The sequence below is a fragment of the Patiria miniata genome, unplaced genomic scaffold (assembly GCF_015706575.1).
Source record: "Patiria miniata isolate m_02_andy unplaced genomic scaffold, ASM1570657v1 HiC_scaffold_28, whole genome shotgun sequence".
NCBI lineage: Eukaryota > Metazoa > Echinodermata > Asteroidea > Valvatida > Asterinidae > Patiria > Patiria miniata.
In genome coordinates this window covers 5,912,423-5,937,929 of record NW_024037067.1, presented here as the reverse complement: position 1 = coordinate 5,937,929, position 25,507 = coordinate 5,912,423, and the positions used below count along the sequence as shown (strand labels likewise).

The following is a 25,507-nucleotide window of genomic DNA, read 5'->3' as shown; positions in this document are numbered from 1 at the left end:
TAATGTAGTCGATTTTTAAAACCAGATTTTCAATTCGAACTAACACAAATCAATGTAAACAGAATGCATGTATAAGAAGAGACTACATTGGTCCGCCCACAAAGTTGTTATTGAGCGTGTTCCAAGCAGACCCGTCCCGATCACACACTCACAAGTCATATAAAGTCTGTCATGCCCACAACTTAACAAAAAAAAGACAACCCCGTGTCTTGTGTACTGATCAAATACAATCGGAGCAACGTAACCAAGTCGCCTCCATTGCCGAGCACACCGAGAGAAAATATTTAACTTCTTCATCACGCGAAAAAAACCCCGTACCGATCGGTATACATGCAAGCGACAAGCCGCCGCATCACACAAAGCGAGCGAGCATGAGCGCGCAGAATAAAGACGGGCAACAGAATCGCGGAGTACCGGGCCGGGAAAGGAAAAACACATGCCTCGGATCGGACCTCGGGCCAAGAACGCCCCCGCGTTACATGTTTGTCCAACGCGTGCCTCGGCCCAAGTGCCCGTCAGGGATAGAAGCTAGCAAGCCGGGAGCTCTGTCCCTTCACCATACCTTTCTCGCAGCCTCTCTCTTCTTTAAGACGGTTTAGAAAGAAAAAAATACATCGATCGCCTGTGCAATATGCGATAATGATCATTATGAGACGAAAAGAAAGAGGGATTCCATAATAGACGACTTTTTTTTGGTTTGGGGGTCTGTTCTGTCATATTAGCCCCCTTAAAGGGAATATACAACATTTGCAAACATCAAAAAACAGAACTAGCAAGTTATTATGAAATACCTTACTGGACTGTCAGTGAATGGCAGTCTTAAACATCCTGTAAAATCATGGCACCTGGTGTGCTGTCATTTTCAAGAAAAATGGTATTTTTGTGTCGATTTCCAACGCTGGTTGGCCGACCATCGTTGGGAAAAAAACTGGCGTTTTTCAAATACTGCCCCCAATTTACAATATTTAATTAGTCCGCATTTTTTTCCCAATCGATTACACGCGTACGAACGGGTACAAGCCAGCTAGACTGGTTCCCTGACCTTACAATTCCACGATGTCTATGAATTGCTCCGTTTCATCTTAAGTTGGGTCAGGGAGCCACACTACAGGAATATGATTGTTTTTCTTGGTTTTGCAGCATATACGAACACAAAACTTCAAACACGTCAGGTGTAACAATTATTGGCTAAAAAATACTAACTCCCAAATCCTTCCATTTCTGAAAATTACAGCAAGAGCAAATATTGTAGAGGGTGAGTAAAAAAACCAGAAACCCAAATGTCGGGACCATTGTTTTAGTGAAGTTCTGCATGTAGCACTTTTAAAATCTAGTATATGAAAGCCTAATTCATAGGCTTTCGTTTAGTGGAAAAATCATTCAAATCACCCATGTACTTTTCAAGTAACGGAATTTTAAACACCATCGTCTGAAAGAACACTTACCCTTTTTTGGTGGTCCGAGGACAGAACTTGTAAGCAGTTATTGTATTTAAAATTCCGTAACTTAAAAAGTACATAAGTATGATTCTTATACTAAAAGAAAGCTTATGAATTGGGCTTTAATAGATTTTGAAAGTGCTCCATGCTGAACTTCACTAAAACAATGGTCCCAACATTTGAGTTTCTCTTTTTTTACTCAACCTGTATATTCCCTTTAATATCAGTGGCTTGGTGAATATCGTGGAAAGTAAAAACCTGAACGTCTTGTGAATTGAACGCAAAAAAGAAAAAAAATCTGGAGCTGTGATGCGCCGAGCTGGATCGATTTGTACCGTCTGTTTGCTCTCTCAACACAAGCGAAAAATGGAGAATTAATTTCGAATCGTCTGAAGGGGCAAACCACCTCCAGTCTTTAAAAGCACACGCGATGTTTATCACTCAGATCAGTTGGAATAATTGTGAAATGCGAAATGTGAACGTCTTGTGGTTGTAAATAAACATCATCAAGTTACTTATGATTTCTTTCAAATGGAAGGGATCATTACCTTTTTTGGTGCTTTTTTTTTTTAACCATATGTCAATTATGAACATGTTGCAGTGGGCACTTTGTGGTGAACTTTATTAAGCAAACGCAATTAACCACAGGTTTGACCATATGCTGAACATAACTAACTGCGTTTTGTAGCAACAGTGCTTGATTGATAACGCCAATTACAAAATAACGTGACAGGTGTTATAAATGCATTTTTTTCGAGAGCCAACTTGTTAGAGCCGTTGAGGTGGCAAGTGTGCTCAGCAAGGTTGGGTTACCAGCGAAATTGTCGTGGAACGTACATCGCTGATGACTGGTTCTCGTCTGATGTGCTTACACAATTTTGCCAAGCAAGATTTTCCGTTGAGTTTTCTTATACTATACCTCCATGAGATAAGGTTGCAGATCCCGCCACAAAAGTCTCGGCCTGGCGATATCCCTCTGATATTACGACACAAGCGTCTCGTCAGTACCGGCGGAGAAAAGCCCTTAACATGCCGTGTCGCCCCCGCGATATGTTTACTAATTCCTCGCGAACATATGGCCAGAATATCGTGCACTATAGTGGAGAGAGTAGCTCAGCAACATGAGAGGGGCGCTCCGTGCTCATGTACCGATCAAAACGAAATTGTACCACGCAAAATCAGAGCTTGCGTGCTCTGCGAAAAGGTGACTGGATTTTGTTGTGGTCTACAGAAATTCATTACTTCATTAAACTTGAATTTTGGAAACAGAAATGGAACAAAATGTTGATTAATTTCTTTCTTTTTCAGACAGTGTTAACCATGTAATCGTTCATTTTTTTTGCCATTCTGTTTATTTAGGGCGCAGATTCCAACTGCGCGTGTGCACTTCAAAATGTGAGGATTTCCACGTTGGGATGAACAATCCGCTAAACACATACACAAGTCTAGTCAAAAAAAGGGGACCCAGACCCAAAGAAATATATCTCATACATTTGTATTTAAAACAAATATGTAGCACCAAAAATAGTTATGACTGGTAAGCCAATTTAATAAAGTACTTTTAGATTACTTCAATTACTCAGAATATATCACCGTTCAAAATATATCACCATTTAAACGAAATGATCCTAAAATCTGTTTCGTTCTAAAATACGATTTCAAGAATTATCGCTACAATTGTCTTCAAACATCACCAGCGATAAAACCTCAGTTTAAAAGTTTAAAATATTCAACAAAGTCATTTTGAAGGACCGTCTTTAAAAAAAAAAAATGGATTTTATTTGTACAAATTCTATTGTTAGCCAAAGCAGGGTTGTTAATAAACACATTGTGTACCACAGTTGTTGAAACAAGTATTATGTGTCATTTTCTTTATTGGTCGAAACAGTAAAAATACCCTATAAATTGCTTTTTTGGACGAAACTTATTTTAGAGTTACTTCGGTTAAATAGTGATACAATTTTAACGTGTAGAGCAATTGAAATAATTTTCTCACTTAAACGTATAGTTTAATAAATGGGCTTCCAACTCATAATTAATTTTGGTGCAACATATCTTTTTAAATGAAGTATATTTCTTTGTTTTGGGGTACTGCTTTATTTACTCGCCCTGTATATAGTGTACCAACAAACTTAAAGAAAATTTCATGATCTGCAAAGAGTAAGAACAAAATTCCAAACAGTTGGACTGCACTGCACAGTATTTTTAATTCCCCAACTGAAAACTATTTTCTCATCATCTTTCAGAAGGCATAAAAGCAGGTGGTCAATTGGCTACCACCGGCCTTAGACTTGTGTAACTTTATCAGCTGTGTTTACCCCGATGTAATTAAAATGTATACAGTTTCATTCGAACGAGATATAAAGGCTGCCAATGTATTGACACATTATGTATCTGTTTGCAATATATAATGAAGCACATATGGATGCCGTTGTCTTTTATGTTATTCTGTTCTATCATTGGATTTCAGGCAGCATAAGCACGCATTGATCTTTAGAAACATCCGGCTATCACGTGTCTCAACAAAGCCAAATTATGAAGGGAAAAAAAGGCAGAAAAAATTATTGCTGCTTATCGCGAGCACAGGCGGAAGCGATCGAAGCCAGAAGCCAACATCGGCATTGATAAAAGGAATGATATTTGTTTATTTTCTTTTAATATTAATACTGCCTTGTGCCATCTGGAAGGAATATAGTAGATAGAGTCGGATGTATCATCAGGCAGAAAAAAGTCCGTGCTGCATGTGCTGTGTACTGAGCGCTTCTCCGGCTGGCCAAGGTCGTGGGTTCACATCCAAGCAAAGCCACTTTTTCCCGATATAATTATAATTATTGCCGTATGGATCTTTCGTTTGAGTACAATTTTTGCAATTGATGAGTAAATATTTATATCCCAGCGACAACCAGGCTGCTCCAGTTTCCGACGAAAAGCCGCGCGGCGAAATGGGTAGATCTTCTTGAAGGAGAAATTTGGCTAAAATGTTGTTTTTGAAGAAAAGACTAGCGGTACTCCATTTTGTGTTTTCTTGACACTAATGGCTTCCTGCAGTCAACTTGAGGGTTTATGTGTCTCCCACCAGACATTTGAGGCAAGTATCCGAACCAGGTCAGGGGGAAAGATTGCACTACCGACACGAGGTCTAACAGATGACATTTGAATGTTTTCGTGTCAAACCAAAATGCATTCGATTTTAGGAGATTCTATGAGTTAACAAGCTCGATCGAATCTCGGAAGCTGCGGGCCAACGAATGCGTGTTCACGCACAAGTCACGTGAGTGTGCAATGTTATTTCTGGAAGGAGTAGTGTTTTTAGTTTTAAAAAATAGGTTTTTGACCCCAGTGACCCCATGATGACATTTGACCCCAGTTTTGGTCATGTGACATGTTGGGGCTGGGCTACTGATACTTTTGACAAAGTTTGGTTGAAATCGGTCAAAATGTGTAGGAGCAATAGACAATGTCAACGTTTGTTACTAACTAACTAACTAACTAACTAACTTACTGAGAGACGTTATGATTTGTTGAGCTGCTAAAAGGGCCGTCATGTAGGCACCGAAGCACTTTTTGCAATTTAATTATATTTCAATTCAATTCAATTTAGTTTCATTTATTGGTCCTTTTAAAGGAGATTTGTCTTATGATATGCAATACATAGATTGATAAAAAATTAAATTGAATAGATTTCAGTTAATAAAATAGACAAATAAAAATATAATTAAAGTTACCATATCAATTACATAACGCTATCGAAATAACGACAGAAGCAAAACGTCATAGAAACTGAAGGCTGTTCTAGCTTACCAGATGAGGATGAGACAGTAAAATATCAGAAATAAATATTGCATATTTCAATATTTCCACGCTTCCGGCCCATCAAGACAAAGAAGTTATGAGTGTAAATGTTATAAAGTCAACTAAACGGTTCCCAAAATATGCACCTTTATGAATTTTAATGCGCTCATAATCTTGTCGACTAAGATTCCTAAAATCCCTGCTCTCGTGATTTTTAGAGCTGTACGCCAAAAAGCCTTTGGCGCACCGTCTATTTATTGAAAAGTTCTTAAACTAATGTATGCAATAGAAACATTATTAAAAAGGAAATATGTACATGCATTGTGTGGTTAAAATTGCAAAATCTGCAAATTGACTCGGCGTCGGACTTCAGCGCAGTCTTGAGCCCATGTCGTAATTCTCATGACACCTGACATTTCGTGAACCGCTTGGACTTACGCAACGCGGCTTGCAGGTGTTTTGAAGCTTTAATAATTGTACTCAAAGAATCACCTTTTAGCGATGACAAACTCCACGTATGCACTGTATATCGTTTTGTATTTGTCTCTGACATCAAAGTTGTTGTGGAGCCGTCTCGCGCTAAACTTCCCTTGAGAGTAAACGTATTGTTATGCAGTCGATTGCATACGAACTTCAGCCAGCGCTCAGCTTTGACCTTTTCTTTTTCAGGTGATTGATAGTGCGTGAAAACATAAATGGGGAACATTTAGAGCTAGCTCAACAGAATTGTTCACCGATAGAAATTTAGGACCTGGGACACTTTTGATCAAACTGGGCAATCTATTAGGGAAAATTGACTTTTATTTTGAGGCCTTGGGCAATCGGTAAGAAGGAGTTCCATATAACACATTTTAGGCCTGCACGAATGGGACATTCAAAATGAGAAGGCAAAAAATTACTTTCAACTTCGGTTGCGGTCCAAAACGGGACATGTTGTTTGATATATGGTATTAACGATAGTAAAGACGTATCATTTGCTTTTCATGCATTTTTTCGTTCCCAATAATAACACCGCTCATAATCGAAAGAAAGAATGTCCAAAACCTAACCTGTTGAGGTTTCAGGCTTTCCGCTCAGTGGATATTACACATTTCGAGTGAAAAACAGTGAAAAAAACCAAAAACATGCACAACCTTTTGACCATAAAACACGGTTTCGTCAGTAGAACTCTCCAACGATCACCCAATTGACTGAGAAAACCACCTGCATTTCTTGATTTCCTCTATATGACAGCAAGTCAGACGGAACAATTTCATGGGTGCTTAGTATCAGTACCATCTTTAATCCAAGTAAGCTTTTTGATAATAATTCGGTTGGTTACGTTTTAGCTAAATGCAAATGACTCTATATTCCTTTAATTTAAGTACCACCGAGTTCTGAAGTGTGTTGATGAATGCAACAAGAGGGTAGGCCTACATTGTCCAATTTGGTCATTTTTTTGTTAAAACACACGAATCATTCCCAGTGGCAAATTCTCCATTTTTTTAATGGAGGAGACGAAACCTAATATATCTTAGGGAAATAGAGAGTGTATTTCTACATAGGGACCCACCTGGTTTGACGCTTTGTTTTTATTAAACTTCGTACGTTACCTGAGGGTCCCATAGAGTGCGCACACATCTACCGCCCCAAACGGCCACCATGCGCGCGAGTACAAAATACCATTGCACATAGTGACGTCACACAAAACTGTTTTATACAGGTCTCGGAAGCATGATCACATGTTTGTGAAGGCTTCTCTTTTTACTTATTTATTGCCCATGAACCTTTTAAAGGGTGGGGCGGGAATGAGCTAGGGGTGCGTTTCGTTTCGCGACAAAATGGATTAATCTAGACTGCGAAACGTCCCCAGTGCATTGGCATATCATTTCAATGTAATCACATCTCAGGTGCATGGGTACGGAGATTGAGGCCGTTCGTTAGCTGCGCACGCGCGCGGGAAAACCAAACCGCTTGGTAGAATTACACTAATTTGCTTAACGGGTCATTGTACAGATTGCGTTACATGTATTTGCATGATAGTTATTATAGGGACATGGTTTGTTGGTGACTGTTTCAGCCATTGCGAGGCCAGACGAAGACGACAACCCTGCCACCAACACATTATGTCGGGGGCTTGCTAATGCATGTCCAATCCACACCAACAAAAAATTGAAACTCTTCGGACTCCACCAGGGAATATAACGGTATCATATTCCCGGCCCGAAGAGATAAAGGTGGAAAATAATAATAATAATAATAAAAATAATAATACATGTAATAATAAAACTGGGCAGAGTTGTCGTGCGCGATGCCTCGGGAAAATCCAGCCATTAGTTTTGATCAAGAAATGGCACTGAAGGCCCCGGGGATCATCTCGATCTCCGACACAGGTGTAAATATCCACCTGAAAAATAATATTCCCCAACTTTTCTTCCCCCATATGGAAACTGCTGTAAACAATGTGCGAGTGATGCTGACAAAATCGGGTCTTTTTTTGCAAAAGGAACATTAAAAAGCCAGAATTTGGGATATGAACAAAGTGACTGGCCTGTACCCAAACAGGAGACTGAGTAAAAAAAAAAGAGGTAATATTTACTGTATGTATTAACAGATGTGTGTTATATTGTAACAATAAATGGGTTTTTGAGTCAGGAACCAAGAGTATACTTAAAGAATCGATAGTTCACACAATATTTTTGGGTATGACTATCATCTTTGGTATTTTGCATATAATTTGTGTGGGAGCCAGTATATTGTTGCATGTTTAAACACAGCAGACACATAATTATTTCAGAATGTCGATTTTTATCCAAATTAGATTTGCATATTAGCGGGTAAGTCAGTTTTCAAAGATTTTGACGTGACCTATCCGTTTGAAAGCTCACTTATCTTTGAAACATTAGAAGTAAATAACTGATTTTTAAACGAAGTCGGCCAAAACAAGCTGCTCATAAATTTGTCTACAGGGCCCTTTAAAAAAGTTCACTTTTGAATAAAATTAACCAAAAAAGGGGATGTCAAATAGTTTCATATATTTAAAAAGGAGTAGAAAGTTGCACAAAATGTGTTCCTAAGAAAAAATTATTTCATGTTCACTTTAAAACTAGTAACGCATGCAAGCCGGGCAGCGGAATAATACTCCAACCTGACGTTACGTTTACTTTGAGGGGCCGATAAACTTCGCGTTCCAGTTCTCTTCGCTCCAACCTGAAGGCAGGCCAGTGCCTGATGATCAAACGCCGTTTTGCCAGCCTCCCTTCGCCTCTCAATCAATATTTCTTTTATGACAGGGGCCATCCAATACAATGCGTCCACAGCAGTGATAATTACATCGCTATGGCGAGGACTAATGCATTCTAATTTTGGGTAAATGGGGCGCGGTAAGAAGTATGTCGAGCAGTCGTTTATTAATTTGTGTGTGGTTGAATGGAATTGTTAATTTTAAGAATAATTCACTCGTTATCGTCACACATCTTGAGGTGGGACCACAGAGCAGCGAACATGGCGGGACATTATGCATTTAGAATTTAGGTCAAGGCTTTTAAACTTATTTAAATCAGTAAAAAAATCCGTTTAACCAGCGGAATTTCTTCGTATCATCCGAAATTAAAAGTTCAAGTGAGGAAAATGTGTAAATACTTAACATCAATTTTGAAAACCAAAGCACACATGCAGGGTGGACACACACACAACAACAACAACAACAAAAACAACTCAGAGGCCTACCTTACATACCCTATGTGGACATTCCTTTGTTTTCGCACAGTTTAGGAAAATCGGAAGAAAAAAATATTTAACTCACACTGTGAAGACTCTCAACCCAGAGATTTTATCCTGATTTCCTTGAGTGTTCCTCTTCATTTTGCAACGGATGACTCTTACCCAAAAATGCCTCTAAACCTGTTTTCCAGAGAGGGCGATACCTAATGTGGACCTGTCTTTATAGTCTACATAACGTTCACACAACCTGCGTTATGTGGACCTGTTTTGTTGTCAGGTCCACATAAAGATCATTGTAAGGTTGGCACAACAATAACAGCAACAACAAAAACATGTTCTATAAAACAGAGTTAACAGAAAACATTGAAACAATGTATGTAAACTGGCAATAAGTATGCTACATTTCCTCCTAAGTATAAGCATTCACTGCGAATATATTTATTTATCCTTGAATTCTAAGCTTCTACATGCTTCTAATTCTATATATAGCCTTCGGAATGGCTTAACCTGGTCAACAATGAATATTATTTGTTATGAGTTGCAAAGACACTATATACTGGTGTTTTTCATCCAATTTATTATATCACTAATCCATTAGGTGACAACAAGCCACAACTCATAGACAATTTCCGTAATGACACTTTCAGCTTGATGCTGGCTTCCCGACATCGCCTCGGGCCATTATTTTAGTTAAAAAAAAGAAGAGAAATAAATAATTACCAGATGGAATAACCGGTCAAACCAGCGCATTCTGATAAACATCCTGGGGCGATGAGGGCGGTGTTCACTTAATAAAATTAATAATGTCGCCGGCTTCAGCTGCTCAACGCCGCCTCCTCAGTTATTGCAAGCGTGTACAAGGCTCCTAGGGTTTTTTTCACCGAGCAGTGTCATCTCTTTTCTAAAATATTGGCAGAGCGACAAAATCTATACTTCATTAACACGGCGCGAGGGGCTGGTTGCAGATTTTTTCTTCTTCTCCCGGCCGCACGCGGCAGGCAAAGCCCCGCCGCCAGTCACTGCCAATCTCCGCTAACCAATGCATAATTCCCCCGTGAAGGATTAAGTTATAAAAAAAAAATCATTGTCAATTCTGCAAACTTATGACAGTGCGCTACCGATTTCAGATCTCATCTGCCCTATACCACTTGTCAGTTTTGACAAACGTGTAAAGAGTATTGCTTTAAAACAATTAATAACGTATATAGCACAAAATACAGGAAACCACACCAATAAGCACCGTTTTAAATCGCCCGAGGGAACTAAAGAATTAAGGGGAAAATAAACATTAAGAGATCTTCTCAACAAGAGCTTCATTTTGAAGAAAAACGCCGCCAGCTTAGTCTAAATATTGACTGGTTTTTCTAGTTATTGAAAATTTACTATAGGAGTTTAGTTAAACATGCAGATGACTAGAAAAAGTAGTTGGATTTGACTCCAATGTTAGTTATTTGCATAACTATTTTTCAATCCTGACTGGAAAAATCTAGTCAAATTGACTGATTTTCAGTTGCACCCAGCTGACCCTGAATGGCTAGTCAAATTTAACTGGTTTCTAGTCAATTCTGACTAATGCTTTTTAGGGAAAGTACTACGTGGGCCTACACATGTCAAGCGTCAACAGCTGGCCCGCGACTGTTTAACGGAATAATATTTGAGAAAACTGTTCGTTCTCAGCGATGGTTAGGTCCTAACCATCGTTAGTACTGATACAAAATCTACCTTTTCTTGAGAATGACAGCATACCAGCCTCAACGATTTCACAGGATGTTTCAAATATTATTTACTCACAATCAAGTGGGTCATTTCATAATATTTTGGCAGTCTCGTTTTTAAAATTTGCAAAATGATCCTGCATGCCATTAAGGGCACCTCATTCGATGATGACTTGTACATTAAAATCTCTCTTAAAAAACCTAGTGTTATTTCTTTATCCTAGTCATCACAACCGTATTGATCCAGCGCAGTCCAGAAAAAAAATGAAAATAACTGCGGGGCCCCTTTAAATCTCAATTTTAAATTCGTCACTCAATTGCTTGAACGCTTTTTAGGTGGCTTTGCTAAATCCAAATCAATCGGCTCAACCACCTTGGGCATATCTGACCCTTTGACCTCTTGCATCCAGGGCAGAAAGCGCGGGAATTTCTGCGAGTTATAACCCATAGGGCCTTTGTGGTGTTTTTTCCCCCAACATCCGGTTTGTCCTGTGCTAAGTATTAAAGGTACACGGTTGCATGGCGAGATTTTCGGCCGGCCTTTCGGTGAGTCCAGATTATGTACGAAGAGCAAGGCCGTTGTGAAGGCATCTTTGACGTCATGCGTTCCCATGGTAACAGGTTGTCGGCACAGCGAGGGGGAGCCAGTGGTCTTTGAGTCAAGGAATTGATCAGCGGTTATAAATAGGCTGACAGGGCTAAAGTCTCAGCCCTACACACGTTGAATATTACCGGGTGTCTTTATGAAACTTACAATGGGCCCATAATTTCAGTAATTTCAGCTATATTTTTTACTGCACGATTCTACTGCAATGTGCAGTCACTTACAAATGTGGGAGCGATTTCTGCAGTCGTAAAAACAGACACACATTCGGTGATCCCTCACATTGGAGCGCCCCATCGGGAAGGGTTTTCCGCTTTTTAGCACGGTCATTTTTGAAGGTCTGGTGACGTCATTGGAGGCAATCTCGAGGAAGAGGGATTTTCGTTCTTCTGCGGTACATTAGGCAGGAGATGAGGCATTTCACCACAGGATTCTCTGCCTATTGTCGTTTCGCATCAGAAGCTGCTCCTCAATAAATTTCCAGTGAAGAAGATAAACAGAAAGTCAAAAATAGCATTTGCTTAAGCATTTTTTTTTTATTAACTGAAAGGTCATTTAACTTTCTCCGTTCTGTTCTTATTCTGTCCCTATTCAAATAGAACCATATCTTTAAAAAAATTAAATTCCGATCACCCGACTACAGATATGCTTCTTCTGCAATTACATATTCCAAACCAGAACAGCCTTTACAATTCTTTTCCGGAATTCTCGCTATTATTAATTTTACCTGTCATTAAAATGATTGGGGAAAAAGTGTATGCGTAGATAGAGAGAGCAATTTAATGCTTCGGCATCGCATTCTTCTGATTCATCCAATTGCCAACACGGCCGAACCTTAATGGTACCATTTCGTCCTGAAGCATTGAATCATTAATCATGACTCCACCTCACTCAACCTAGATACGTCCCTGAATACGTCACTGTGACGTAGTTTTGCCTTGGCGACAAAGGGCCACATAATGGAGCGAAAGTCTTATATATCAGGGAGTATATAGTCATATAGTCTTCAGCGCGCGGCAGAGAGGTGGCTAAAAATATCCTCGTGATACGAAAGTGCGCCGCGTTTGTTTTCTGTATACGAGTGTAGTCGAGTTTAAATATTTAATGCCGGTATTTGATGGAAAGCATCCTTTACGACAGTAATTTACTTCTTCACGAGAATAGGGATAATCATATGAATTGAAGATTATTCTTGGGTATAAATATAATGCTGCTATAATTAGGCCTATGAGCTTTTAAATAAATTGTGGATATCAGTAATTATAAATGTACGTGTTGTTTTCTAATCAAAACAACGGGTTTATTATGTACGGGGCGTTTAAAAAAGAAACTGTTAAAGTTTTTTTTTAATTCGCATTAAAAGCTAGTCCGAGTATCATCCGTTGTTCAACGGCGCAAGCTCCGCCACAACGTTTGTGCATGCAAATTTTATGCGACCTTGCACGCCAGCCAATGGGAGTCAACTTTAGAAATTTATTGTGATGTCATTTCCAGTGGAAAGTCGGCCTAAGCTGTTGATTGGTCGGTTGGCTGTCATGTTTTGTAATACAACTATAGCTTACCGAAGACCCGATAGAAGGCGCCCACTGAATGGTCAAAATCTGGAGGTCAAGACGCAGTCTTGTTTTGCATAATTAATTGCCGAATCTGCGCGCATATCATAGACGCTTGTTGGGCAAGCGGCTATTCCATAGCCTAATTAAAAGCAGGTAATGGCAGCCAATAAATCATTCGCGTTCCAGTTACAATGGATGCTTTGTTCAGCAGATATTATAAGCATGAGTACACCTGTTGTGCCTTCATTGTTGCTGAATTTGACATAAAACACTTCAAAGATTGCTTCTAATATTAAAAAAAAGTCTATAGGAAACTATGGATCATCATTTTTTTTCATCTGGTCGTCAGTAGTCAACCACTGATTGAGGAAACCAGCCAACCAGATCAAATCTAATAGAAGTCGCTCCGTCGCCCGCATCCAATCTGCCTCCCTTGTTGTCATTCAGAAAGCGTCTGCATCTGACAGGTTGCATCTTTTTGTTGTTGAAGGCATTCGTGTCGGCGACCAGTGCAAAGGCAGTCTCTGAAATATTGCATATCATGGTTTATTTGTGGTTTATTTGAAAATTATTTTGTAAAAGGGAGAACCGTATTTTTGAGTAGTCCCGTTTTGCTATTTCCCAGGTTTGCAGCATTGCTGATGTTGCTGACATTGTGACTTTCAATGCTGTACATGGCATTTACGGTTTTATGGCTTCTCTGGAACAAAGCCATAATTACAAAATGGGGAACCGCCAACATAACAGGGCTAAAAAGCTAGGTTAGCCTTGGTATAGCACCGGATCACGGCGCATCCGGAGGTCGCAGGTTCAAACCCCGCTGAAGTCAATTTCTTTGTTCAACATAAATATTTATATGACAGTTTGTACCGTCACAAAATCTCAATTTTTCGTAGCTTACCAAACGTTTGCCAAGTACTTTCTTCTACAACTGAACGTCCATCGCAGTACGTTTTTACCAAGTTTTAATCTTCCAGCCAAAAAATATTATAAAAGGAATCCATGTATTTTGCTAGTAAAACCGATCACTCATAGCACAAAATCGCAGAGCTTGCAGGCCTTATGAACCCGCGTGAATAGTAGCTGATAAAGAGTTTTTTTTACCTGATCTATATTTTGACCCAAGTTGGATTCGAACCTGGGTCACATGATGTTTCATCAACACTTGATTCCGACCATTTAAACTCATAGATACAACTCAAAGGGTATTATCGGTTTTTTTACTCTCTTAGATTCGAAGTGGAGGCTTTTGGTGGAAGCTGTCTTCAGTTTGCTGTCATTGTCGTTGTTGTCCGTGCTGTGACGTCTGTCAGCGTCGCTCCTCGTCCGTGGAAGACCTGGACGATACATTTGACGACAACCTACCGATATGCAGCGACCACAGCTCCGCTGGCTCCCACCACTCCCGCCATCCGTCCACCAGTTCCCGCCGGTCCTCCTGCAACGAATCGCGCGATTCCCGCCGCAGCTCCACGCCAGTCTCCGAGTATCGGCGGGGCAGCACGCCGGTGCCCGTCATCGACATGAAACCTATCGAGTTCTGGCCGCCGAGCACCAACCAGGAGACGGTGCAGCCGAAGCCGCTGACGCGCCGCTACACCAACGACTTTGGCTCGTTCAGTGACACGGACCTCAAGATCGAGCCCAAACTCTACGAGGTGTCCGAACAGGAGGAGGACCTAACGGACGAAGAGAAAGTGGCGCGGTACAAACTGGGCAAGATCCACTTCGGGTTGCGGTACGACGTAGCGGACGAGCAGCTTGTCGTCAGAATCATCAAAGCTAGAGACTTACCTCCCCCTGTTCTATACGACGAGACGAGACAAGACTTGGCGCATTCCAACCCATACGTCAAGATCTGTCTCCTACCAGACCAAAAAGATTCCAAACAGACCACGGTCAAACGCAAGACGCAGAACCCGGACTTTGAGGAGCATTTTCGGTTCAACATCTCCTACCAAGAGGCGCAGAGGAGGCTTCTACTCCTGTCTATTCAAGATTTTGATAAGTTTTCGCGGCATTGTGTCATTGGACAGCACATCACTTCACTGGCTGGTCTTCATCTCATCAAGGGTGGTCATTACTGGAAACCACTCCAACCTCCAAATCAAGTAAGTTCATAAAGGTTCGGTGAAGTTCATGAAGGTTCGGTGAAGTTCGTGAAGGTTCGGTGAAGCTCGTGAAGGTTCAATGGTATACAGAGATATCAAAGCAGTAGATAACCAGTAGCTCATAAGACAAATCCCAATATCACTCCCAACGTCAGAACTCATTTTGCAAGTTTATCACGCTTACAAAATGTGATATATATTTATTTCTGGTCTAATGCAACCATGGATTTCTCAAAAGCGCCCTTGGCACTGTACTTCGCAATCCAGAAGAAATATGTAGAGAGAAAACAGTGGAAAAAAAAAACTTTTAAAGGTGGGGGGAAAACCCCAGAGGAATACTCTGGGGAATACCCAATCCGCATGTGGACCTGAGCTGGAATCGGACCTGGGCAAGAATCGAACCTGGGTCATAGAGGTGAAAGGCGAGGAAAGGCATTAAGCCAACCTAAAATATAAAACACAAACACCTTGACGTAGAGAAATCTCGAAAAGTCTAGGTAATTCCCAAATTGACACGAAAAGTCTTGGTCATCGTTCTCTAGAAACTCCAAGAGCTAGAAAATCTTGATAAAAGCCTTCTTCATGCTTGGAAACAGGTAAGAGCGTACAAGTGAGTGTACACTGCTAAAGCTGCAACGAAGTGTTAAATTTGACACAAGTGGTATACAGAAGCTATCGGTGCTAAATTTGACACCACAGTTTTACGGTAGGCCTAAAGGTCAGTGTTGATGAATTGTTATTCCGTTTTCAGCAGCCCATGCATGCCGCCTCAGAAAGGTCGTTTGGAGTAACTCCACACTGAGACATGACAGTGAAATCACATGATGTAGCTTTAAGCAAAAAGTATAAAATCCAATGAGGAATGTTCAAAGCCTAACTCAGTGGATATTACACTTTTCGAGAAAACAATGAAAAATCATTCACAAGTTTTTCACGAAGCGCAATTTTGTCTATAGCACTCTTTATTTCCAAAAATCAGCCAATTGCCTGATCGTTGGAAATCACCGGCATTTCTTGATTTCTTGTAAGTGAAAGCAAGCCAGACGCTCTAATGTCATAGAGTACCAGTACGATCTTTAATCCAGATAAGCTTGTTGATAATAATTCGTACATTACTTTGGGGATAAATTCAAACGATGTATTTAAGGAGCAATGTCGTGTCTGCAGTTGGAAACCACTCAGAGACTCAGTGTCTCCCTTCATAGTGTCGCTTTAATATGATTTAATGTTTCCATCTTCTTGTACATCCTATAACGATCGCGGTGCTACTTTATTGATGTTTCAGAACAACCCCGGCCGTGGCGAGCTGCTGCTTTCTCTGAACTACTTGCCGAGTGCCGGCCGGCTGAATGTTGACGTCATCAAGGCGAAACAGTTACTACAGACGGATATTCACGGTGGATCAGGTAGGTGCATTATGCAGGGGAAATTTTGTATTCACAGTAGCAACAGGGAAAACTCAAGTTTGGCAATAACATACATGTACATGTCTTGTTTTTTTTTCCCGTGTAGATAGACCCCTTACATCTGACGTCACAACTGAGGGCAGATCTAAAATCTTCCGAGTCAAAATGACACTTCTCTTGTTTGTTTTCCGGGTCAAAGTGACACTTCTTTTGATAATTCCGGTTCAAAATGACCCTTCTCGTGATTATTTTCTGGGTCAAAATGACACTACTTTTGATATTTTCCTGGTCCAACTGACACTTCTCTGGATAATTTCCGGGTCAAAATGACACTTCTCTTGATCATTTTCCTGATCAAAATGACGCCTCTCTGGATCATTTTCAGGTATAAAATGACACTTCTCTTGTTCGTTTTCCGGGTCAACATGACACTTCTCTGGATAATTTCCGTGCCAAAGTGACACTTCTCTTGATCATTCTCCAGATCAAAATGACACTTGTCTTGATCATTTTCCAGGTCAAAATGACCCTTCTCTTGATCATTTTCCGGGTCAAAATGACACCTCAATGGATAATTTCCGTGTCAAAATGACACTCTCTTGATCATTTTCCGGGTCAAAATTACACCTCCTTTGATCATTTTCCGGATCATAATTACACCTCTCTGGATCATTTTCCGGATCAAAATGTCACTTCTCAGGAACATTTTCTGGGTCAAAGTGACACTTCCCTTTAACATTTTCCGGGTCATTTTGACTTGAAAAAAGTGTCATTTTAACCCGTAAAAGTATCAGGTCAAATATGTGACCCAGATTCCGGGTTAAAATCTGACCCAGAGTGTAACTACATTTTTTTTCCCCAGCCTATAGCGACATGCATTTGGAGCATCTTATTACACCAAATTCGTGCGAATCCCAGTGCGACCATAATCACTGACATTAAAAGCAAACTACACAACCTCGGAAACATTTGTTTTGATTAGTCAGTCGTACACGCTGCATCTTTGCCGACATTAATCAATCAACCACAAAGTTAGTTCATAAACCAGCGGGGAAAAAAACGGCGCGCCGTAAAAAAAAATCTGTGTATATTTGATAAATAAGCGCGGGAAAATATACGACTGAAAATAGTTCAGGTTGACACTCTCTGCACTCTACTATACGATCGTAATTCTAACGCGGGGTTTCGATCTTTTATATAACCGATCCTCATCCCGGCTCTAGCCGACCCGTGTTGACGATTACAGCCGTCATCAAATATTTACCAGCCAAATCACCACATCTTTTATCGGGAGTTTCGGCCGAGTAGTGATGAGAGGAGAGATACCCTATCCGACTTCGGAGGACACAGACAGACAGAGATCTTGTAGATGATGTGCATACGTCAATGCGAAGCCCGGGATGTTATCCTATACCCCAATAGTTTCCTTAACTCTCTTCCTCCTTTTCTTTTTCGCTCCTGTCTCTGATCCGGTTACATGTCCTTTTGTACACACAGGCAAGGACCGCTACTGATTAGAGACTCTGTGGATCTAGCTGTGTCTTGTTCAGCTTGAGTCGGACTCCTTGTTATATTATCTGCCTCTCATTGTGTGCAATTTCCTTTTGGGGTTATTTTACAAGGGTATTAACAAGTGAGCTGAATTACAAGTTGAGTTTGGTATGTTACGAAAAACGAAGCTGACCTGAGATTTTAATGACAACATTGAGAGGCATGTACGACATTTATCCCAAAAGTAAGCTATCGAATTATTATCCAGAAGCTTACTTGGATTAAAGATCGTACTGGTACTAAACACCCCGTGAAATATTCCGTCTGGCTTGCTGTCATTTAGGCAAAGAAGAAATCAAGAAACGTAGGTGATTTCCAACGATCAGTCAACTGACTGATTTTTACTGCGCGAAGAATGTTAACGTTTGCCAACATTGGAAACGTTCGCGCAAGTGTGACCAACCGTGTGCCATCAACAATCGGCGAACGTTATTAGCTTTACAAAGGCGAACATTCTTCATGGGGCGTTCGCTATGTTTTTCAAGATGGCCGACTCACATTCGCTGAGCTGTTAGAGTTGAAATTTGCCTGTTTTCATATCGAGATCCCTGATAATTTCACATATAACTGGTGAAATTTCACTTCAAGTCCCGATATATTATAAAAGATTTGAAAAGCTTGTATCCACGCAGAGGCACTTTATGTAGAGAGCCACCATTTTGACAACGCTTTGTCGATTGCATTCTCGTTCTACCTAGGGTTGGCACGTTCGCAGTGGCTTTATAGCTACATTAACGCTGGCGTTCGTGTGAGTGGAACGCAGTCCTGGCTTAAATTTACTCCACGTTCCCCCCTTCTTCAACAGATCCCTTTGTGAAGCTCCAACTGATCATGGATCAGAAGGTAGTCAAGACGAAGAAGACTTCGACCAAGAAGAACACGATCGATCCCGTCTTTAATGAAACCTTCAGCCTGCACGTCACGCCCAGTGCGCTGGATGAGGTCTGCTTGTTGGTCTCGGTCTGGGATTATAACTCCAAGAGCAGAGACAACTTCATCGGGCAGATGATACTGGGCAAGTACCCATCAGGTAAGAGGCAAACATTGGCAGAGACATCAACAAGAAGTCAGAACAACAAGAAGAACCCTTAGAACTGAGAGCAACAAGATGAAAAGCAACAATAAAAACTAGAAGAAAGGCCAACAAGAACAAGACAAAAACATAAACAAGAAGACAAACATATTTACAGCATGTAGAACACAACTTACACAAGAACACAAAGAACGAGGATAACAGCAAGAAGGACCTAGAATTAAACAATAACCACACAACATGACGAAGGAGAGCAACAAGAACATCAACAAAAAGAATAAAACCAGAGCAAAACAACATGAAGAGCAAGGACAAACAACAAATGGAAAAATGGTAATAGGCATTATGACACATTCTGCGTTTTTTTTTTTAAACTAGTACTCTTTTTAACTTGATTAGGCTTCATACCCCTGTCATTATTTTCTCTGTGAATTCAACAATTAAACAGAGGATTAATTAGACAATTAATTATTAATTAGAGGATGAAACGCAAATTTAGGGGATGAAACGCAAATTTAGGGGATGAAACGCAAATTTAGGGAATGAAACGCAAATTTAGGGGATGAAACGCAAATTTAGGGGATGAAACGCAAATTTAGGGGATGAAACGCAAATTTAGAGGATGAAACGCAAATTTAGGGGATGAAATGCAAATTAGAGGATGAAACGCAAATTTAGGGGATGAAACGCAAATTTAGGGGATGAAACGCAAATTTAGGGGATGAAACGCAAATTTAGGGGTGAAACGCAAATTAGAGGATGAAACGCAAATTTAGGGAACGAAACGCAAATTAAGGGGATGAAACGCAAATTTAGAGGATGAAACGCAAATTTAGAGGATGAAACGCAAATTTAGGGAATGAAACGCAAATTTAGGGGATGAAACACAAATTTAGGGGATGAAATAAAGAGCACTGAACTGCTGGCTTTAAATTCATACAACCCTAACTTAGCACCCAAGTCGGAGTCGGGCAGAGAAACCAAACTATTGATTTATTATGCAGCGGTGGATGCTGATCAGTGAATCGTAAGACGACGTTCCCAGTGCGCTACTGCAGTGACGTATATGCTCGGCCAATTCGTAATCAGCTCGCCTCCGGATTGGGTTGCAACGCGCGGGGAAATTGCAACGCGAGATCTTTCTTTTGACTAGTGTGCCACCACCGCTAATTACTGCCCAGCACTAGTGATTGTTGCTTCGTATTCCCTTTTTTGGCAGACCGGACGGCGATAAATTACGTAGGAGTAGCCTGCCTGCAGTTCTACATTAATAAGCTGTTGTAATTGTGGTCCTGTATAGTTCTCGCGGCCAAAAGACAAAGCTGGAAAGTTCCCATTCGACTATAAGAACTGTAAAAATTGTGCTTTTGACCATTGGTCCATTTTGTGACCATTTTTGACAAATGGTGCTAGTTTTACATTTTTAGCTGTTCTAAATACGCTCCTGTATAGTTCTCGCGGTCAAAAGACACTGTTGGAAAGTTCCGATCGGACTATAGACGAATAATAACGTAAGTCTCACGAAATACTCCTATAAAGACATAACTGTTCATGTCCATGAACCAAGAAACATTTTGTCCTTTAATTTTGTTGATTAAGAAAATAATGTAGTTAAAGTAAGACCGTAAATGAAGGGATTCTAACTGATTTTCTTCCGTCTTAGGACCCAGTGAAATTACACACTGGCAACGTATGGTCCACGCCCACCGCTCCCCCGTGGCTCAGTGGCACACACTGCGCACACGCGAGGAATGTGACGCAGTGTTTCCGTCGTCGTCGACCGTGGGCGTGTCTTGATGCAGAGACATCGGCAGGCAAACAGCGCCACCCTTCGACGTTACGTTTGGACCGTGATATTAACGGAGGCATTGGAGCGATAACGGGACGTGTATACCAGCCGTCAAAACATCTCCGTGGTCGTCAGTGCAGTCAGCAGGTGCAGAGGTTAAACAATGCCTCGAGAAAAGGCTAAGGGAGGTTAACACTGTGCCAATGCAAATAGATTTATACAATTATGGCTTAATTAATGCAAGCTTACTCAATGTGTTTCTTTATTTAAACAAAATGTTAAACTCTTTGCCTGTGATGGAGCTACAGCCCTTAAGTCATGTACCTAAGATATTTGGCCATCCGATCAAAACAATTTCCCTGCTTATTCCTTTAAATGGCACATTCGGACTGTCTCTTGGGGAAAAGTAGCTGAGGCCTGCTATGTGTGATGCTCGGAACTAGGATGTGAATTCTTCAATGAAGTACTTATTCATGTAAGGGAATTTAAAAAAAAAAAAAAATGTGATACCATGCACACGCAGTATGTGACTCGTGGATGATGTAGAACGTTCAATAATTGATGTCAGCTCACCAAAGCTAGAATTTGTTTAAATTACGTGTAGAGGTGTTGTCCAGTGACTAAATAATAATGACGTGTTGTCCAACGAAAGGCGAGATGCAAAGATATGAAGAACCCATCCACTTGCATGAACAAGGAGCATAATTACAGTGAATTAGAAACATGGACCCGAAGAGTCAATATTTTCTCTGCTAAGACTATAAAAATTATAAAATGATGGCCGCAAAAGATTACCATTTATTTTGTGAATGAGAATGTTTAGGGCCTACAGCTAATGTCATATACGCTTCGAACTTTTACTTGTTTGCACATAATTATCACGAATTTATACAGCTAACCTTTTTTGGGGGGCAAATTAATGACGGGCATCAGTTTAAAACCAAGGCTTATTCAGGACTCAGTACCGTAGGATTATTGATCGAATTTATAAGAACAACAGCAACTACATCCGACTGAAATAAATGTTATCTCCGTCCATTTTAACCCTCGTCCATATAATTCATTCACTTGGTTCATTTTGTTCGACGTTACCTAAAATTTCAGAGTCACTCACCTTTGACGTTAGGCTAGTTCTGAATTTTGTGACGTGACCGAAAACTGCGAATTGCAAATACTGTGGTATAGACTCAAGGCATATAGGATCATTTGCCTTTATCCCAAACGTAACTTACCGAATTATTATTAAAAAAATCTTACTTGGATTAATGATCGTACTGGTATACTAAACACCCCATGAAATTATTCCGTCTGGCTTTGCTGTCATTTCGAAGAAATCAAGGAATGGAGGTGATTTCCAACGATGAGTCAATTGACCGATTTTGGAAATAAAGAATTAAATACGAAATTCTGTTTCGTGATCGAAAGGTTGTGCATGGTTTTCACTGTTTTCTCGAACAGTGTCATTTATCCACTGAGCTGAAGCGATGAGGATGCACACGATGCAAATGAATCACCCTCCACACTGGGGGTTCTGTTGAACAACTTTTACCCCTATTCAATTTGCTTTTGCTTTATTAAAAACTTTGGCACTTTTTCAGGCGTTTTTCAGCTCCGGCTTTAGGCATCACCACCTAGAATATATTGTCTGTTCAACAGGTTAGGTTTTGAACATTCTTCTTTTGATTTTCTGTGGTGTTATAATAAATTGGGAACGAACAAAATGCATGAACAGCAAATGATCCTACATGCCTTAATCCCGGTGGTATCTGTATAAGATCGGAAGATTGGTGATGCAAAATGTTGTTAGAACCGTGGTCCTATGTAGAAACCATCAATGTTAAATTTAACGCGGCAGTTTTTGCAGTGTATCTTTGATATTCTATAAAGTGAGAATATAATTGGAACCAAAGTTACGCCACAGACTGACGTTTTATTTGGAATGAAGATTTAGTTATGCTTTTTTTAATAGGTTCCTAGGCTTGGTAAAGTCGGCCTCTCATTTTGCGGAATAAGAGAAGAGGCGTGACCTGAACAACCATACTTGTTCCGTAACTGTGGGGACTATACATACGAGTTGTACTATGGGGACCAAAGACGCTGAGAAAACAGAAGAAAGTCCCCATAACTTGGTCCTAATTCGCCTAACAATAAAAACTTCCCCAGGCTTGGTGAAGTTAGCCTCTCGTTTTGCGGTATAAGAGAAGAGGCGTGACCTGAACAACCATACTTGTTCCGTAACTGTGGGGACTACATACGAGTTGTCCCATTGTACTATGGAGACCGAAGACGCTGTGGAGACAGCAGAAAGTCCCCATAACTTGGTACTTATTTGCCTATAACAAACTTCCCCAGGCTTGGTGAGGTTAGCCTCTCGTTTTGCGGCATAAGAGAAGAGGCATGACTTGAACAACCATACTTGTTCCGTAACTGTGGGGACTACATACGAGTTGTCCCATGGTACTATGGAGACCGAAGACGCTGTGGGGACAGCAGAAAGTCCCCATAACTTGGTCCTAATTTGCCTAACAATAACAAACTTCCCCAGGCTTGGTGAAGTTAGCCCCTCGTTTTGCGGTATAAGAGAAGAGGCGTGACTTGAACAACCATACTTGTTCCGTAACTGTGGGGACTACACACGAGTTGCCCATGGTACTATGGGGACCTATCGAAGACGCTGTGGGGACAGCAGAAAGTCCCCATAACTCAGTCCTAACTTGCCTTACAATAAAAAACTTCCCCATAAACGCGGTGACGGCACCTCCATTCTAGGAGGGGCGGATCCTCCTCGTCAAACTGCGGAAAAAAGCTGACCAATAAAATATAGAACTCGCATTGACATTATTTTCGCCCTTTATTATCCTGGATTTTGAAAATGATCTGAATGGGTTTACATGTCCGTTCCTGCGAAAACAATGCAGGCAGACAAGCGTGAATCTTATGAATAAAAGATGTTCCAATGAGAAACGAAATGTGATCTGTTATGGATAGAATGTTATGGATAGAATATGTCATTCGAGAAGCTGCTATTTTTGTGATATCCGACACCAGACGACGATGATGAATGAAACCCTATATCCTGTGTAGCCTTTGGAATATCAGTGTATAGTTTGTCATGACAATGCTTGATAACTGTTGAATATTATAATGAAGCCTATAGTACTGCCAGCTTCGGACGGGAAAAAAAGTATTCCTACGAAGTGTATTGATATATAAAATGTATAATTATTATTACTAACAACGGGTGTGTTTTTATATAAATGCAACGACGGAAACGTAAACATATTCGTCCAGTGAAATTTGTAAAAAAAAAGAAGTAAGTTCTTAAATAAGAAGTTGTAAAATCTGAACAATGGTATAATGTGTTCAATGATATGTATATAAAGTGCAGCACCCGTGACCACGTGATGTTTTAGCAATGAAATATTCAATCTTTAACAAGTTTTGAATATTCAGTGGTGTTGATGAATATGTATTGACAATACCTATACCCTGTTTCCCCGAAAGATGAATAAAAAAAATGAATGCTTTGTGAAAAAAATAATGAATCATTTAATGTGTATGATTGTGTTATTTACCTGCCTATTCTGTAATATATTACAAGCGAGGGAGTGGGCGGGGCAGGGAAGACGTGATTCAAAAGCCACATCCGTAATTCAAAGTCAAGGTCAAATTGAATCAACATAACGTTGTACATGTACATTGTACATTTTACGGAGAAATGTTGAAAAACTTTTGGTTTACGTCCCACGCGGCATCGATTTTTTCTTTACGTGGTTACGTGGGCCTATTTAGTTGTGAATTTAAAGCCATCAGATTTTGAGCCAAAAACATTACTGTCAACATAAGACTGGCGTCGCATAACATGCTGTTTGATATCGGGCATCCAGACAGTTTTTGAAAAGAAAAGTAGTGGTTCATGAAATCACGACCAAAAATCAGGACCATGAAATCAGGACCAAAATTGCACCCCGAAACTCCTTCACACGGGAATTATATACGATAACAACGAATGTTCAAGGTGGGTGGGTTGAAAAATTATATTCCACTTCGAAGTGGTCTCTAATATCAATTCATGGTACACGTGCTTTCTCGCGAAAATGCTCTTTTAAATTTAATATACTCCTGTTCTGCGCTTAAGGGAAAATGAAACGATACAAGACAATGATTTGCACCATCTCATCAAAAGAGGGCGACATGGGATATAACATTCACGGGGTTGATGGGTTGACTCCCTTTTGCATACAGTTATGTTATACTCTATGCAATATTCCCCTTTAATTTTCCATGAGTCAAATTTCAAACTATGCCAGCCTGGCAAAGTCGCCCCTGGGGAGGGGGGGGGGGGCAGGTCACGTGACTCCCAAAATAACACGATTCTTTTTGTAAGGGATATGGGCTTAATTTTAGGCTTTCCACCATCTGATGGCGATCTTGAAAATCCCTTATACGTTATTAATTTCCTCGGTACAATTTTTCTTGAAAGTAAAAGGTATTTACTCAGATGCATGGATGGATAAAGTGCGCCCTCCCGTCACCAACAATTTTCTGTTAAAAGGGTGTGGAAGTTTGTATCCTTGGAAGCAGTCGTAAAGGGTGCAGACATTACCCCGAGAAAAAAGAAAATGATTTTTTTTCCCCCTGTAAATGAACGTGTCCGGAACATGCATTGCTATCTAGGGCTGTGGCTAATCATTGTAGCGTGCCGTCACGCAGAGGCAAAGCCTTAGCTCCAAACACCCTTTAGGAACGGCTTGAAAGTCCGAAATCCTAACTCCTGTGTGCATTACCAATGCAAAATTACCAATAGTA

At 40.4% G+C, this 25,507-nt stretch overlaps 1 protein-coding gene across 1 annotated transcript; it reads left to right on the top strand.

The window, feature by feature from the left end:
* Positions 1 to 371: 371 nt before the first annotated feature.
* Positions 372 to 23,394, top strand: LOC119735081 (synaptotagmin-17-like). Its single transcript, XM_038208774.1, has 5 exons — positions 372 to 593; positions 14,041 to 14,919; positions 16,205 to 16,325; positions 18,682 to 18,906; positions 20,573 to 23,394. The coding sequence occupies exons 1-5, from the start codon at positions 372 to 374 to the stop codon at positions 20,704 to 20,706; spliced, it is 1,581 nt and encodes a 526-aa protein (XP_038064702.1). The 3' UTR covers positions 20,707 to 23,394.
* The last annotated feature ends 2,113 nt before the right edge of the window (positions 23,395 to 25,507 follow it).

Excerpts from the sequence above, each read along its gene's own strand:
- LOC119735081 (XM_038208774.1), top strand. The coding sequence starts at position 372 with ATGAGCGCGCAGAATAAAGACGGGCAACAGAATCGCGGAGTACCGGGC. Across the intron at positions 14,920-16,204 it reads CACTCCAACCTCCAAATCAA|AACAACCCCGGCCGTGGCGA; the intron begins GTAAGTTCATAA and ends TTGATGTTTCAG. Across the intron at positions 16,326-18,681 it reads GGATATTCACGGTGGATCAG|ATCCCTTTGTGAAGCTCCAA; the intron begins GTAGGTGCATTA and ends CTTCTTCAACAG.